This window comes from Neophocaena asiaeorientalis, unplaced genomic scaffold (assembly GCF_003031525.2).
Source record: "Neophocaena asiaeorientalis asiaeorientalis breed wild unplaced genomic scaffold, Neophocaena_asiaeorientalis_V1.1 scaffold258, whole genome shotgun sequence".
NCBI classification, from domain to species: Eukaryota; Metazoa; Chordata; class Mammalia; order Artiodactyla; family Phocoenidae; genus Neophocaena; species Neophocaena asiaeorientalis.
This window is the reverse complement of record NW_020172591.1, coordinates 1033194-1049453: the sequence shown is the minus strand read 5'-3', so window position 1 is coordinate 1049453 and position 16260 is coordinate 1033194. Positions and strand designations below refer to the sequence as shown.

Sequence of the window (16260 nt, the reverse complement as noted above, 5' to 3'; positions counted from 1 at the left end):
AATAGCATGAGTGTGAGCTCCTAGGGCCTGAGCTGTGGAGGTAGCAGCTGGGATAGAAAGGATGGACAAGGTGTTGGTGCTGGGTTATGCTTGGTGATGGTGAACAGGAATCAAAATGACGTGGAGTACATGGACTGGGTAAGGGGCTATTAACAAAATTAGCTACGTGAAGAGAGGAAATCTGTTTGGAAAAAAAGCTGTTGGGTTTTAGATATGTTGGGTCTGAGGGGTAGGTAAGGCATCCTGGAGGAAAGGTCCAGGAGTTTGATGAGTCGGGCCAGAGCTCAAGAAAGTCAGAGATAGACATGTACATTGGGATGTCATCTGTATTAGGGTGACAGTTATTATTAAACCTGCTAAAAAACCACTACCTGTACTACAACCCATCCCTACCACTCAGAGACGCTACCCAGCAATGCAGGGTCTGAGCACTCTAGGACCAAAACTTCCTAAACACAAAGCAACATAAACTTGGGTGTGATGTGACCCAGGCCCTACCATTCAAGGGTCTGTGTTGTCCTCTCAGCTCCTAATGCTGGAAGAACCATCTGAGAGGACAACATGACAGAGCACCTTAATTTATATGAAAGAGCTACCTGCACCAAAAGCCACCAGACCATTCCAAAATTCAAATTTTATGACCTTAAAATTACCTGTAGTTCAGACAGCAGGTAATCAGGGCTTTATAGCTTTCTACACAAATATTATGACAGTAATCCAGTTAACAGATACCCACAGGTATCTAGAGACCTCATGTATTAATATATTATATCCTAAATACATATTTTAATCTGGTAACCAAATTTGGGAACCATATTTTCCTCCTGAGCCACCATCATTCTAAACCCTCATTCAAAACTACTCTGTAAAGAAGACGACAGTACATCTTTCCTGTCTGTTTCATTCTCCCTAAATCTTATACCTTTGCAAAGTCTGCTTAGGGCCACCTGAGCACATTCAGATTCTTCTACATAAGAGTCATGGCCTGGAAGTTTGAAAATAATTACTGTGTTAAACTTTAACATGATGTTGGAAGATAGGGGAGAACAAAGGCAATATTGTCCCCCAAAACTCTGCAGTCGTTTCTAAGCACATTAGCGTCTAAGATGCTGGTTCACAATCTCTCCAAACAATTTCCAAGATGGCTGGTTGCAGTTCTTGTATTTTCTCTATCATATCGTAAGAGCATCCACAAAGGGGTGGGGTTGCCTTGCTAGAGCTGATAAAAGCTAGAGCTTTTATCCCACTTAAGAAGCATTTTTGAGCCAGAAATAGACCTGAGATGCCTTCTCGTCCAACCCCCTCATATACCAGATGAGGAAATGAAGGCCTAGAAAAGTTGTCAGAGTGTAACAGACTAAAACTCTTCATTACATCCCCCTACCTTGATAAATCAGGGGTTTTAGATTTTGAGTTTGGAAAAAGAATAATAGACGTGGCCTCCCTAGGGTCAAGGGCAAGCCACCATGTCCTTTCTCTGAAAAGCACAGAGAGTTGCTAAGATTAACATCCCTGACTGGAAACTGGAACCCTGCCTGTGATGCTGGGCAGGCTTGGTCTGAACCTTGTGACCCTGTTATCACAGCCGTGAGCTGAGGCCAAGCCCAGCCACAGTGTGTAGTTTTGAAGACTCAAGCAAATTTGCAGTACAAACAGGTTAACTCTTCAAAGTCGAGGTATATTCTATCCCAGTGGCCCTTGTTGAGACAGGTTTAACACTATGACCTGTCTTGAGAGAATCAAACATATATAAATATATATTTGCCAGTATGGAACCACTCATCTACCCTGGCTTCATCCTAACACATCTCTACCCCTATAAATCTCTACCCTTCCTCCCGTTCTTCTTAGACATTTGTCCTCCTCTCGCTAATACTCCCATTCTCCAAATCTCCATCCCCATCTCCTCAAGAAAACTGCCTCCATTCTCGTTTTTCTCTCCCTCTTCCTCTTGCCTTTCCTAGTTGCCCTCTCTCTCTTCCACCCATGCAACACACACACACTCAAAACCAACACTTGGCTCCTTCCACCTGTCGAATATAATTAAGTCACTCAGTTGCAAACATTTATTACACACCTACTGTGTACAAAATACCGTGGTAAACGTTACCAAGTGTTATAAGTTCCTGACTATCTTCACTTTATCTGGCAATTTCCTCTCCTTTTCATTCTCTCAATTTTGTCCCCCTCCACCTTTTCTTAAACCTTCGAAGTGTTATCTTCCTTCCCCATCACTTGCCTAAACTCAGAAGCCCCAAATGGCTTCCTTTTGGCCAAAACCAATGGCCTTTCCAAGTCATTATGCACTTCTCCTTCCCTTATGCAGTCAATGCCATTAACCACTGTCTCTCTGGAAACTCTTTCCTCTTTTGGCTCTAGTGACATTCCATGAGCCTCATTCCCCTCTTCCCTCCCCAAACACATTCTCTGTCTCCTTCACTAGTTCATCCTCCACTTCAGCTGACTCCAAACCAGGCCTATTTTCCAGACTCCGTTCAACACTCTGCTTTTCTACAGTTATACCCTCTCCTTTCTATTAGCTATCCATTTCCATGGCTTCGATTTTATTCCAAAGTTGAGGATGCTTAAATATTTTATTCTTACCCAGTTCCCATGTCTTCAGCTTTGTACCAGACATCTTTCTGATACCTCAAGTCCTTACTTCAGACCCAGTGTGTCTAAAGTCAAACACTAATTTCCTCCAGAACTCAGTTACACAACATCTTGATTTCAGGCGGAGACACCACCATTCCTCTTAAGCCAAAAATCTTGGCATCGTTCTTTATCCCTCCCTCCCTTTCACAAACTAGGCACTAAGTCCTGAAATTTCTACTTTCAAAACATCTCTCAGAATAGTCACTCCTTCCTGACAAAGTGACAGAGTGTTCTAACATGATCTCCTGGTCACTAGTCTCCATACACTCTAGACCATCCTGCTTCCACAAACTTTCGGCTGTTTCCCAATATCTTGAAAATGAAGTTTGGATTTCTATTATCAGTATTCAATCCTTTGTTGGACCTGACTCTACCCTGCCTCTCCAAGCCTCTATACATTCAGACTGGTCAACTGTTCCAAGAACATGCAATGATATTCCTGGTTTAATTTCTTCATTTGTATTTCTTCTCCTTCCTGTGGCAACATGGCATTGGTAAGAACATGAACCCTGGAACAAGTGTGTATGGATTGGCTCCATTACTGTGTGACCACAGGCAAGTTGTTCCATCTGTTTCATGCCTCAGTTTTCCCATCTTACAGACAAGATAATCATAGTAGCTACCTCAAAGGATTTAAGGAAAGAATAAATGATTTAATACAGGGAAAGCCACATAGAACAGTGTCTGGCACATTATAAGTGCAAAATAAATATCAGCTGACAATTATTATTGACAACATCATGCATTCACGTCCTATCTAGCTTTAAAGTCCAGCTTAATTCCCAGCTTTCCATAAAAGCTTACTATTTATTTTATGCTGCCCCATTTTAGTACTAATTCATTCATTTCCTTCAAAAAATATTTGTCCAACACCTACAATGATTCCTGCACTGTACATAGTACCGAGGTTATAAGGATGGATATGACATGATCCTGTCTGCAAGAAGCTCACAGTCTAGGGGGAAAAGACAGATGTATCAACACACAATAATAATTTTAGGAACCCTGATGAGGAAGGAAGTCCCTCACTTGGCCATGTAGGGTCTCAGAGAAGACTTCTTCAGATGAGAGGACTAGGGGACATAACAGATTACAAGAATAATATATGCAAAGCCATTAAGGCATTGAATAGCATGATGAGGTAGGAAACTGCCAAGTTTTATTTATCTGTTTCCAGCTGTTATATCCTGTCACATATAGTCTTCTCAACTAGATCTGAAGTCTGTAAAAGCACAGAGACCTTGATTAATCACACAAGCAGTTCTCGTGTGCTAATGAAGTCTTTATAGTTCTTTTCCTCTTTTTATATTCCTTCAGATCCCAATAGAGACTAAAATATAACAGAGGTTTAATACATATTTGTTAGATTGTGTTACACTCCCATTGGGGCTCCTCTTATAAGACCGTAGTAAAGGCTGAATACCCAGGGAAAGCTTCCTCAGGGAGATGGATCTTGCACTACAGACATAAAGTGAAAGTCAAGTAGGATTTGGATGTGTGGAAAGGGAGAGGGAATTCCAAAAGGGAAACAGTATCAGAAAGGTCATAAAGTGCAGGTGTGTGAGACATTGAAGAAACCCTCAGTATTTAGGTTAAGGATCTTGTATTGGGGTATAAAAGGAGATAGATTGGAAAAGTAAAATGGGTCCAGCCTAAAAGCATCCCAAAATGTCAGGAAACATTGCAATGTCATCTTTCTATTAGCATCTTCGAGGAACCATCAACACAACTTCCTTTTCTATAAATTGAGAGATGTCTAAGTTCCCTCCCATCTCTAAAAAATGTCTGTGGTTGAATTCAACAGTTCTGTGGATGCTTTGGCTTATCATTGTTTTCCATGAAATAAATTAGCATGGATAGGAAATCATTCACAGTGGTCCTAAACTGAAAGAGAAAAAAAAGTCTGGAAAGGTTCCACAGTTCTCATTTTTAACTTCATTGTAGCTCAAACTGGGTTTTTGTACCAGTCACAGAACCTAAAATAGCACATAGAGGATGTTAATAAATACCTATGGAATGAGCACATGAAAGAAGATCTGTCTTCCCAAAGCATAAGAAGGAGCAGGAACTTTAGAGAACAGTAACTTACTAACACCCTGCTTTAGTCCCCACAGGAGCCTCATGGTGGGAGGAAACATTCTCCTCCTCCTATGTGCCCATTCTCATCCACCTCCTATGGGATAGAGTCTGTGAATTGGAAACGGAACCCTCCTGGACTCAACATTGCTGAAGCTGGTCTTAAATTGTGTACCCTTATTATTAGTACTGCTGAATTTCAACACAAGTCGTCAGGTCACATGGAAGCTGCAAATACAGCCACAGTGATGTTCTGACATCTTATCACATGTCAAGTATCCCTAAGAAATGAAAAGCACAGCCCTCTATCTTCTCAAGTTTAAAAAAAAGAAACACCCACCTAAGTCCTTAACACGGGAATCCATGTCATTGTTAAAAATGTAAGACATGTCACTAATTTAGATACTTGTGTGTGAGAGAGTGGGTAATGACTAGGAGTTACTGTTATAATGAATACATTAAGTGGTGGATTGTGAGCCAGAGAGGTGACTCAGATACTGCAGAAAGAGGCTCACAATTAGATTAGAGGTCAGAGTGAACGGTGAGTGGGTGACTCTTATGACACCATCAGGAACCATTAACCTGGTTACCTTGGCAACCAGAGTCCCCAAGATAATAAAGATGATGACAAATGAAAAAGATGATGGTAATGGTGATGCAGAGATAAAGTTGCAGCTCAGAGTTAAGTAAGAAATTCACCACCACTATGCATTCATCTTCCAAGAATGAAAATATAAACTCACATAACCTGAATGGTCACACACAGAATTAAGATGCCTATGAAATCAGCATTGAAATCCTAAGGCCCAAGAAGTCTAAACTCTCTTTTTCACATCCTCTAATAAAGGGCTGAGTAGCCCTAGAACCCATCCAGGACACCTCTCTTCTAGTGTTGAGAGTCATTAAAATGAGAGTAATAAGCAAGAAATTAGACACCTACTTTCCGTAGGGCTTGGGTTACATTCCCTCCAGCTTCTGGGACCAATTCTCATGCAACCATTCTCAGACCGAAAGTTCTGGGTACATTTTTGGATGACAACATCATGTCATTGACCAAAAAGGGTCAAAGAAATTAACATAAAAGAGACATAGATTCCTCAACAAGTCTTAGAAAACCAGAGACCCCTTCAGTCTGTCACAAAGCCACCCAGATATCATTTTTTTTTCCTGAAGTTCAGCTAAACTATCTACTGGGAAGAAAAGTCCCAGCCTCTGTGAAGTTTTATAAATAAGAAATGTCTTGAAGAAAAAGGCAAACAAAACTTTAACCAAGATGAAAAGGAAAAAGGATAAATAACTGTGCTCTGAAGGAGGGCCTGCCCTCTGACTTTCAGACAAGAAAGTCTGCAATGAACCGTGTATCCTTATCAATGCCTATATGCATTAATAAAGAGCTATTGTTTTAGAGATGATAAACCACAAACGGAATTTTCTTCTGCCATGTTGGTGGCATAATTTTCATTTTGTAAATGTCAACACACTGCATGCAGGCAGTACTTGGAGGAAGATAGCCACCCATGATAAAAGGTGAGTGGTAGTCACATGGCATTTTGATACTCATGAAAATAGAGTAAGGATATTAAAAAGGAGGAAGGTTTATGTTTGAAGGAAAGGCAGCGAGATCCTCCCCCACCCCCCATAGTAAAGTGTTGAATGTGAGAGATTCAGAGTAACGATCACAGATTCATTTCTTTTTCTGATCTATCTGTGAAAATGACTCATTCTATTTCCTGGTACTGATATATTGGTATTAATTTTACATTCCTTGCTGTAAAAGTTCTTTCTGGATGGTTGCCTTTTTTTAAAAAAAAAAAATTATCTTAGGGTGTGAAAGCAGAGTAAAACCAATTCTTAAGCAATGGCTACACTTTTGAAATGTCCATCAAATTTACTGGAACTGACAAAACACCCAGTCAATTTTTTAACAGTCAGAAGAACTGGCTACTGTGTATGGGGTGTCATGTAGACACAGCAAGCTGCTGGTTACATTGCATTTTCTATGTCCATCTTTTTACCTTACCTTCCCAAGCCCCGCCTTGGAGCAACACTTTCCTGAGAGAAGTAAATGATTCTTTTTGTGTACAACTACCTCAGAGGGGTCATTTGCTGAACTAAAAATAAGGTCTTTAATTACCTTGCTTTGCTGATGTTTTTTTATTAAATACCAATCATTTTCCTGCCGTCTGTGCCTCTCAGAAAAAGAAGTGCTGGGGGGAATGCAGAAGCACTGCAGAAACCAGTTGTGTTCGAATTGGCCGTTTTTGACAGTTTCTTTGCTAAGGTTTGGGAAGAAATGAAAAGAAATGCTCTCATGGAAAAAAAAAATGTGTTGTCCTGATTTTTGCCTTTATCATGGATGATTAGCTTGCTGAAAAATAACCAGTATTGGCTGAAAAACCTATGAACAATGCTATATATTATTGGCACACTTCTATCATCAAGCACGAATTGATTCCCTTTCGAGGGCTGCAGTTCTATGCTGGATTCATATTCCAAAATCCTCTATTGTGGATCTCAATTGCACAATTATCTGGTAGAAAACATGTCATGTTAGTAAAGAAACTGTAAGTTAAGGTTTTCTCATGCTTCCTAAGTCATATTTCTTTAATTTAGCCATAAAGATCTTTCTATAGTGTTATTAATCATGAAGCATCGGGTTAGGTTTAAAATACTTCATAGAATAAGTATTTTAAGCTATGCTGTGAGGCAATGAGTTAGACTTATTAAATTAGTCGGGGGAAAAACTGTTCTTCATACACACACACACACACACACACATACACACACACACACAAACACATACACACACATATCTCAACACAGACATAGAAGTAGTCTCTCACAATTCTAGGGAGGACAAGTACACTGTGACCAGCAAATGTCCTTAACTGTAACTTCTTCGTGGAGGGTGAAGACAGAAACAAAAAGCACATGGACGATTTTGCACCACTGATTAGAATGGATCATTAGACATTTTTGTATGTTGTAATTATTTTTTCTCATAAGTTTTCTTACTGGAAGAGACATTTTGAAAGTGCCTTCTCTACCCCTTTCCTACTTCATTAGATGGCCACTCAGCATCAAATCTTAAAAGTTTTTATGGGGGTGAGTTGACATTTGAAAAGTAGAAGTACCTCAAAGTCAAAAACAGTTTCCATGTGTGTGATCTCTTCACTGCTTTTCTAGCTATCCCCCTTTTAATAAATGTTCTAAAGGAAGAATATAAAGCTTTGAGTCTTACAAAAAATATCTTCAAAGGAGAGTGAATGAAATGACGATGGATGGCTCTCCACAGAGAAAAGTATTTTGTGTACAATTATCAATTTTAAAGTTTTCTGTCAGAGTGAGGCTTCTCTCTCTTTTCTGCCCATTCTTTACTGCCTAATAAATTAAGAAATTTTAAATACTCTTTAAAAATAAATTTCAGAGATCCCTTAAAAACAAAGTTTTTTTAAATCGATGTTGAAGATTCTTTTAAAATATACTTGGTAACTCTCAATACTGGGTTCCAGATACTGGAGCATAACCTGTCTCATCACCTGTTCATGTCTATTATTATATCAACACCTTTTATAAATACACACAATTTGTAAACGCGCTTACTGGCACCTCAGACAACAAAACGGATGGGTATATATGTAGCTAGCGTACTTGTGCAGGTTGGGTAATTATATTCTTTGGAGGTCATGTACATGATATTTAAGGACAACAAAAAATCATGCAGTCCCCACATTACCAAAATAAGTGAGAAAGAAAATGGAAGATACTGGCTTTTCAATGTATCTTCAAGGGGAAAATAACTATCCTTATTTCAATATGCCGATTAACCCCTATCAGTCCAATTTTTGAGCCAAGTGGGACCCTTTTCTAACTCTGAGAACGAGTTGAACAAACATCTGACTCCAGCCCACATAAGCAACAAACTCTTTCTGTTTGGAATTGTAATTTTCCAAAGATGATTTAACCTTGGACATATCTGGAGCTAAGAAATTATAAAGCACATCATGTTAGGTGGAGTAGCACAGGCTCTAGAGTCAGACTAAAGTAGTTCAGACCCTGGTTCCAATAACTCCTATATGTATATCCTTAGCCAAATTAACATTCCTACTCCCATCTCCTCATCTGAAATGCAGTTAACTGTGATAGTGTCAAGTTTTTTAGTCTCTCCCCATCACCACTGGAAACATAAAAGAATTTCAACTAAGAAAACAGATTTCAGCCAACTGTTAAAAAAAAAACAAAAACTAATTTATTAGCATCTGTATTGTACCAGCTTCTGTGACAACTCCAGAATTCATTCTGGCACTCATTCAGTTCAGGTAGACATGGTAATTACAAGCAAACTTTATCTTGCTAGCCAAGCACTGACTGTGCTAAACATTTCACATGGATTGTTTCCTTTTATCCTCACAATGACCTTGAGATGAGGTTATTATCATCCCCATTTTACAGGCAAGGAAACTGAGGCTTAGAGAGTTTAAATACTAGCCTAAGCTCAGCTAGCAAGAAATGGATCTGTACTGTGAATCCAGGCAGTCCAAGTCCAGAGCTTTCAGAACCAACCTGCTTACAGCAATTTTCTTACATTTCAAAATGTATATGCAGAGAAAAAAGCTAACAATTCTTGGGACACTATCAACTGATAGCTAAATAAATCTGATTTAATTCCAAAGGCAGTTCATTAAAATATTTTGCTGGCCATAGTCTGAGAATCAGTGAGTTTCTAAATAACAGGTTGCCATTCATAGCAAAAACTACACTTCAAATGCCCAAATTTCATGAGTTCTTTGAAATTTGAAAATGAACCAAAGACCTCAAACAAAAACGTTGGGGGAGGAAAGAAATCAAAATTGTTTACCTGCTACTTGAATTGAGGGGAAGAAGTTGAGAGCCAGGAGCAGGCTGAGGATCATCGTGCTAACGGTGGGCCAGGGCTTCCGCCCCTCCTCCCTGAGAAGCCCAAGTGTGAGGTGAGCTGGAGACGCACCTGAGCAACCTGACTCGTCATCCGCAGCCACCACCACCGACTTACTTCTCTCAGGGCACATGATTAAGGAACTCAAACCACTTACTTCCCTCGGGGCACATGATCAAGGGACTCAAACCTCAAACTTTTGTGACTGCAACATTTCACACAGGATATCACATTGTTTTGATGACTTTTGACTTTTCCTCTTCTTTTAAAGGCAAGTGTTTTCTTGTCACTGAAAGACAATGTCAGTCACTCTATAATGGGCTCATGGAAATCATTCTCTGTGGACGGGTGTCAGAGCTGTGAAAAATGGGTGCTTGAAATCCAGCAGGAATGTAAGGGTAGAAAAACAAGGTGTTCTAAAAGGGGAGAGAGTTTCATAGGATGGAGACAGACTGTGTCCAAAAGGCACCAATAAGAATTATACTGAGGATTTGAGAAATATTTGTTATCAGTGTTGAAAGGAGTTATGAATATTAGAAATTGAACGTTTGTGTTGGATGTAAGCGGCCCCATGGAGCATTTAGCACACACACTGCTTAGTTTATGCCAAGCCTTTCCCGTCTCACTTCTAGGAACTTTGAGAAACACATTTGCAAGCACCCCGCCTACTGACTATCTGGAGGAGGTCCCCTAAGCAAAGGGAGAGTCAAAAGTATCGGGCCTCCCTGGTGGCGCAGTGGTTGAGAGTCCGCCTGCCGATGCAGGGGACACGGGTTCGTGCCCCGGTCCGGGAAGATCCCACATGCCGCGGAGCGGCTGGGCCCGTAAGCCATGGCCGCTGAGCCTGCACATCTGGAGCCTGTGCTCCGCAACGGGAGAGGCCACAACAGTGAGAGGCCCCACATACAGCAAAACAAACAACAAAAAAAAGTATCACATGTCCTTAGGAGGACAGTAAGGTAACCAAAAGCCCATTGGTACCTCATGGTCTCCATGTCCCTCAAGGAATCATTCAGGCTAAGTGACAGGCATGAAAGGAGGCTCCGTAGCAGCCTCCCCAAGGCTGGTGCCCTTGCCCTCTGGCCAAGCCTTCTGCATTTAGGGTCATCCCCCTGGCGTGGCCAGATCCACTCTCCTCTTCTGGCACCTGGGTCAGGATCCTGTACTCGATGCTTTCTCAAAAACTTTCCAGTAACATTTTTCTGCTTTCCTGAAAACCCTAAGCTTTATATGACTATCCTAGTTTGGGGTTTGTGTATGTGGTTTTTTTAAAAAAACACAATTTGTATTGATTTTTATTCGGACTATAAAAGTAGGACATATTACATATAGAAAATTTAGAAAAAAGATACATTTTACTTTTTTAAATGTCAAAAATAATCAGTAAAACAAAACTTACCTTACCTTCCATGTGTTTTCCTATTAAGATTTTTACGTATTTAATATGAGGTTTTACTTATCATTTTCAACAGATCTATACTATTATCTGTTTTATCTTGAATATTTTTCCATGACCTGTAAGTATTCTTTATAAACATCATTTGACATTGATGCATAATATTTCATCATATAATCACCTCATAAGTTATCTAACAATCCCCTGGTGTTGTCACCAAATTTTTGCTATTTTCAAATGCCACATTGAACATCTCTCATGATTTAGCTGAAGTGAAAGAAGGCTTCGTGTCCTTCCCTCTTTGTCTGATAAATGACAGATCAAAAGTATTTCCCTCCTAATAGACCCTCTTTGTCCATATTTCAATGTTCTCACAAACACAGTCTTTGTGACCCCCACCCATACCAGTATATCTTTCTGCCCTTTGGAGCAATTTGTCCTTGGCTATGGTTCACTTACACTTCTGAACTAAAGGTAAATGATAAAGTTATGTCTCCAGTCTGAGAGAAGATTCACTTCTAGAATTTGACCCAGTATTCCTAGCTCTGACTCTCTAAGATATAGGGGAAGTTATATCTTACCCAGGGCCTGATGTCTTTCTAAGGACAATTTATAGAAAGCAGTATGCCCTTCTCTAAAGGGTTACCCTTATTCAGGAGCCCCCAGACCACCCAGATCTAGAACAAGAGGCTCTGAAATTCATCATAGAGATGAAGAATATGTACAGTAGAAACAAAGACTCCCCCAAATTTCCTCTGATTGATAACAAAAGGTTAAGGAGCAAATTAATAGCTGCTGTGAAGCATGTAAAAGAAATATGCTTCAAGCATGTAGCATGTAGTTAATAATATGTATATGGTAATGCTTAATTGAATCAACATTAGCTGGAAAGAAGGAGTGCAATTATCTGGTCCAGCTCCTTTATTTTGCAAAGAAGGATGCTGAAGACTAGAGAGGTTAGTTGATTTACACAAACCCACAAACAATAATTAAGTATACTTGATTTTATTAATTGACTAACCGTATTTGGTTTTCACTCCTTAGAATTAAAAGAAACACAAACTTTGGCATTTGCCTTCCTTTTTTTTTTTTTTTTGCGGTACGCGGGCCTCTCACTGTTGTGGCCTCTCCCGTTGCGGAGCACAGGCTCCGGACGTGCAGGTTCAGCGGCCATGGCTCATGGACCTAGCCGATCCGCGGCATGTGGGATCTTCCTGAACCGGGGCACAAACCCGTGTCCCCTGCATTGGCAGGCAGACTCTCAACCACTGCGCCACCAGGGAAGCCCGCCTTCCTTTTTTTAACACACTAAAGAAACAAATCACTTCATTAGAGTCCTTTCACATTTGCTCTTGAAATTCAATGGCATTCACTTATACTAAGAAGTAGAAATGATAGAGATGAAATAAGGGACCTTAAATCCATCAATGCATGGAGTACTGAGACCCTCCTACATTTCCCATAATAATAACAGTTATGAACAAAACACTTTACATGCCTGATCTCATTGAATACTCACACAACCTGTGAGAAACATGCTATTATTATCCCCATTTTACAGATAAGAAGACTGATCCCGAGAGAAGGTTAAGAAGTCTCAGGAAGCAATGGAGCCAGGATTAGAATGTACACCTTTCTAACTTGAACTACCAAGCCATAATCACAGCACTTGACTGCCTCCCTACTGTCAACCCTCTCCAGGATTGTAAATTCCTTCAGGACAAAAGAATAGGGAATGTACATTACCTTTCTGGTACAAGTCATTTAACACTATGTCTTATTAGAGCCTGAGTGACCAGGGGGTGGAGAGGAAACAGGGTAGTGGCCCAAGAGGGCACTGGGCAGACTTAATCAAACTGTGTTTCATAAAAACCCACCTGTATTTTTCTGGAGAAATTCCAGATTCCTTAAATTCACACGTGCTCTTGAAATTCAAGGACAGATGCTCTGTGATGAAACAAATGACCTTAATAAATCAACATGTATACTGAAGTCCCACCTATAATACATGGCTCGTCAAAGAAAAATGTAATACACATGACCAAATTCTATAGGCTGTTTGAAACATAATAGGAATTAAGCCTAGGGGTAAGAGCCTTAAAAAAGAGAAAGAAAAAGAAAAAGACTCTTTTTTGTGATATATTAAGAAATATGTATTTTGGTCTTCATCCTTGGCTCCTAGCAAAAGCTCCTAAAACCTGTGAAATTCCCTAATCAATAAAGATGCTAGGAGTATCTTTTGTTTTAATAGTTGGGTTTTGACCCCAGTTCCTGACACAGAGCTCCTAAATCCCTCGGAATTTCCTGTGTGACAGGAACATTTTTTTTTTTGTCCTAACGAAGGGACTCTTGGTGGGCTCCTGGACAGCTTTAGGATGGGAGCTGGCCACAAAAAGATCAAGCCATGATTAGAAGCTTGGAACTTTTAGCTTCACCCCCTATTCTCTGGGGAGGAGAGAAGGGAGGGAGATTGAGTTAAAAATTAATCATGCCTAAGTGACGAAAATTTCATAAAAATCCCTGAACTACAGGCTTTAGGGAGTTTCTGGGTTGGTGAACACATCACAAGCTGGGAGGGTAGTGCACCCCAATTTCACAGGGACAGAAGCTACTGCACTTGGAATCTAGAACTCACCCTACCTACCTCTTCATCTGGCTGTTCATTTATCATTTCCTTTATTGCATAATAAACTGGTAAGTCTAAGTGTTTTCCTGAATTCTGTGAGCCACTCTAGCAAATTATTGAACCTGAGGAGGGGGTTGTGGGAACCCAACTTGTAGCCAGTTGGTCAGAAATACAAGTGATAACCTGGGACGTGCAGTTGGCTTCTGAAATGGGGCCGGTCTTATGGGACTGAGCCCTTAACCTGTGGGATCTGACACTAACTCCAGGTAACTAGTGTCAGAACTGAATTGAATTGTAGGACAGCCAGCTGATGTGGGAGGAAAAATCACACATTTGGGAATTCCAGTGGCTAAAAGCACAGGACATGAAGTCCCATGGGCTTAGGAGTCAAATCCCAGTTGGGTCACCTTGTAGCCATATAATCTTAGAAAGTCATAATATCAACTCCTCGTGTGTAAAATGGGGGTCAAAATGCCTCACTCAATAAGTTGTTCACATGTCACACAAAGTGTGAATCTCCCCAATAAGATTTAATGAATCTCCACGTCATTCTTTTTATAAGGGGCTGAATAAATGTTTGTTGGATCAACCAAAATAGACCATTGAATATGTGTTCCATCTATTTCTGTGGATTGATTTTACTTCATAGCAAGAGTGCCATCAGAATTATTTTAGAAATTAGCCCAGTATTCCTCCTTGCCGGACAATCCTTTAATAATTACACAAACCAGTATAAGCTACAAAGTATCACTGAAGAGTCTTCAAGAATCAGAGTGGCCAAGCTAGTCAGTGGGAAAGCCTTGGCAATCTCTAACTCATATAGAGCAAGCCTACCAGGATAATATCTTCTTTGATCTAAATTCCAGCTAGAAGCTTGCCTTTCATTTTAGTTTCTAAGTTTTCCCAAACCTCTGTCTCACAGAGGTTCAAATGCTCACATGGCGATTGTGGGAAAATAATGAGGCCTTAGATTCTCCCTTTGAGCTTTGATTCTACCCCAGGTGTTTGTATGAAAATCTTATTTGAAAAATAGACAAAAATGAAGTCTAAAATGTCATGCATATTATCACAAACCAGCAGGACCAAAGCCTGAAAAAAGTTAGGCTACCACTAAAAAAAACAAGAAATAACTGCTGTACTGATTGACTAATCCCACCAAGTAAAGAAATATTACAGAAAGATATATTTGCAGGAACAATCTGGGAGGCTTTACCAAGGATTACATGAAAAAATATGGTGAAAAGTAGCTTAAAACAATTACCTAAAAATCTTTTGACCACTAACAGAGGCAGGCCTATCTCTCCATATGGTAAAAGCAGTTGCTAACATTTCCTGGGGGGCTGCCAGCTAGCAGGTATGTGCTAAGCATCAGGCATGCATTATCTCCTTCAATCTCCACAACAACCATAAGAGGTTGCTACTATTAATATCTCCATTTCATAGGTAAGGAAACAGAAGCTTAGAGAGGTTGAGTAATCTACCCACAATCACACAGTAAGTAGCAAAGCAGGGATTTAAACTAGAGTCGAACGTCATGGGAGAAGTAGACACCATCCCAATCAAATCAACCAACAGCTCGAATCTGTGACTGATAGTGCAGTGGGTAGGAGCATTGTTTCTAAAGAGGCATGTATCCTCTTGATAGACACATCTATGATTCAGCACCAACTTCATAAAAATTCAGCAAGAATTCCATAGGACTTGCAAAGTCTTCCTCAGTCAGGAGTATGGGATTCTCAAACTCCCCTGCTGACCCTATATTCATGGAGACCCAGTCAAGAGGAAGAAACAAATTTTGTGTATTCCTGACATCATCCTAGAGGAATGAATCCTGAAGAGACCAGGAATTTGTGTGCTGTCAGCAAGGATACATCACGAGCCCGGACAATGCTGATCTGAGCTTTAGGACGGTTCTATGACAACAAGTTCATCCACTTGGCAATCTGAAAAAAAGCAGAAGGGGAGTGGTAAATACAGAAAACCTCGATCACTGTCGTTAAAGATTGAGAGAGACTATTGCCAATCAGACTTGGGCAAAACCATTAGGACAGTGTGACAAGGGACAGTCTTAGGACCCAAAGATGTTGTCATCAAAGAAGTCTACTGTGCTGCTCTCCAGTCCTATTATTCTGGAAATCTAATGGTCTCATGGAGCCACGTTCCTTCAGTCTCAGAGAAAACCACCTCCTGCCTTATTGTCGGCATTAAACAAAGGTACCGAGGGCCCTGAGTTGGCTGAGTTTTTAAAGCCGCTGGGACATTTTGGATATTTTCTAGAAAGAGGAATGTTAATTAAACATGACTGAGGTTGGGAGGGCAAGGTAAGGAATGTATTTCACTCCACAGCTTGTCTTGAACCCGATTTGACCCTCCTCTATAACCCGGCTTTGCAATCGGTGGAATGGTAAGGAGGCAACCTCTGACCTCTTCAGGAAGTACAATCTTGTCCAGGTCTTGGGAAAACCATCATGCCTGGCTTTCCTCCTTTTGGAAAAAATGTAAGGGGCTTTGTCCCCTCACATGTTTTTTAGCACAGAACCTACAGGAAATAGGACTGTTAACTTCAACATTGCTTTCAATGGTCTCTCGTGT

At 40.3% G+C, this 16260-nt stretch overlaps 1 protein-coding gene across 1 annotated transcript in view; it reads right to left on the bottom strand.

Moving 5' to 3' along the window:
* CD28 (CD28 molecule) overlaps positions 1–9793 on the bottom strand; it is a 32831-nt gene extending 23038 nt beyond the window's left edge. Inside the window, exon 1 of the mRNA XM_024738386.1 lies at positions 9590–9793. Within this exon, the coding sequence (XP_024594154.1) occupies positions 9590–9779 (190 nt within the window). The 5' untranslated portion in view covers positions 9780–9793. The remainder of the gene's footprint in view (positions 1–9589) is intronic.
* Positions 9794–16260: the final 6467 nt, after the last annotated feature.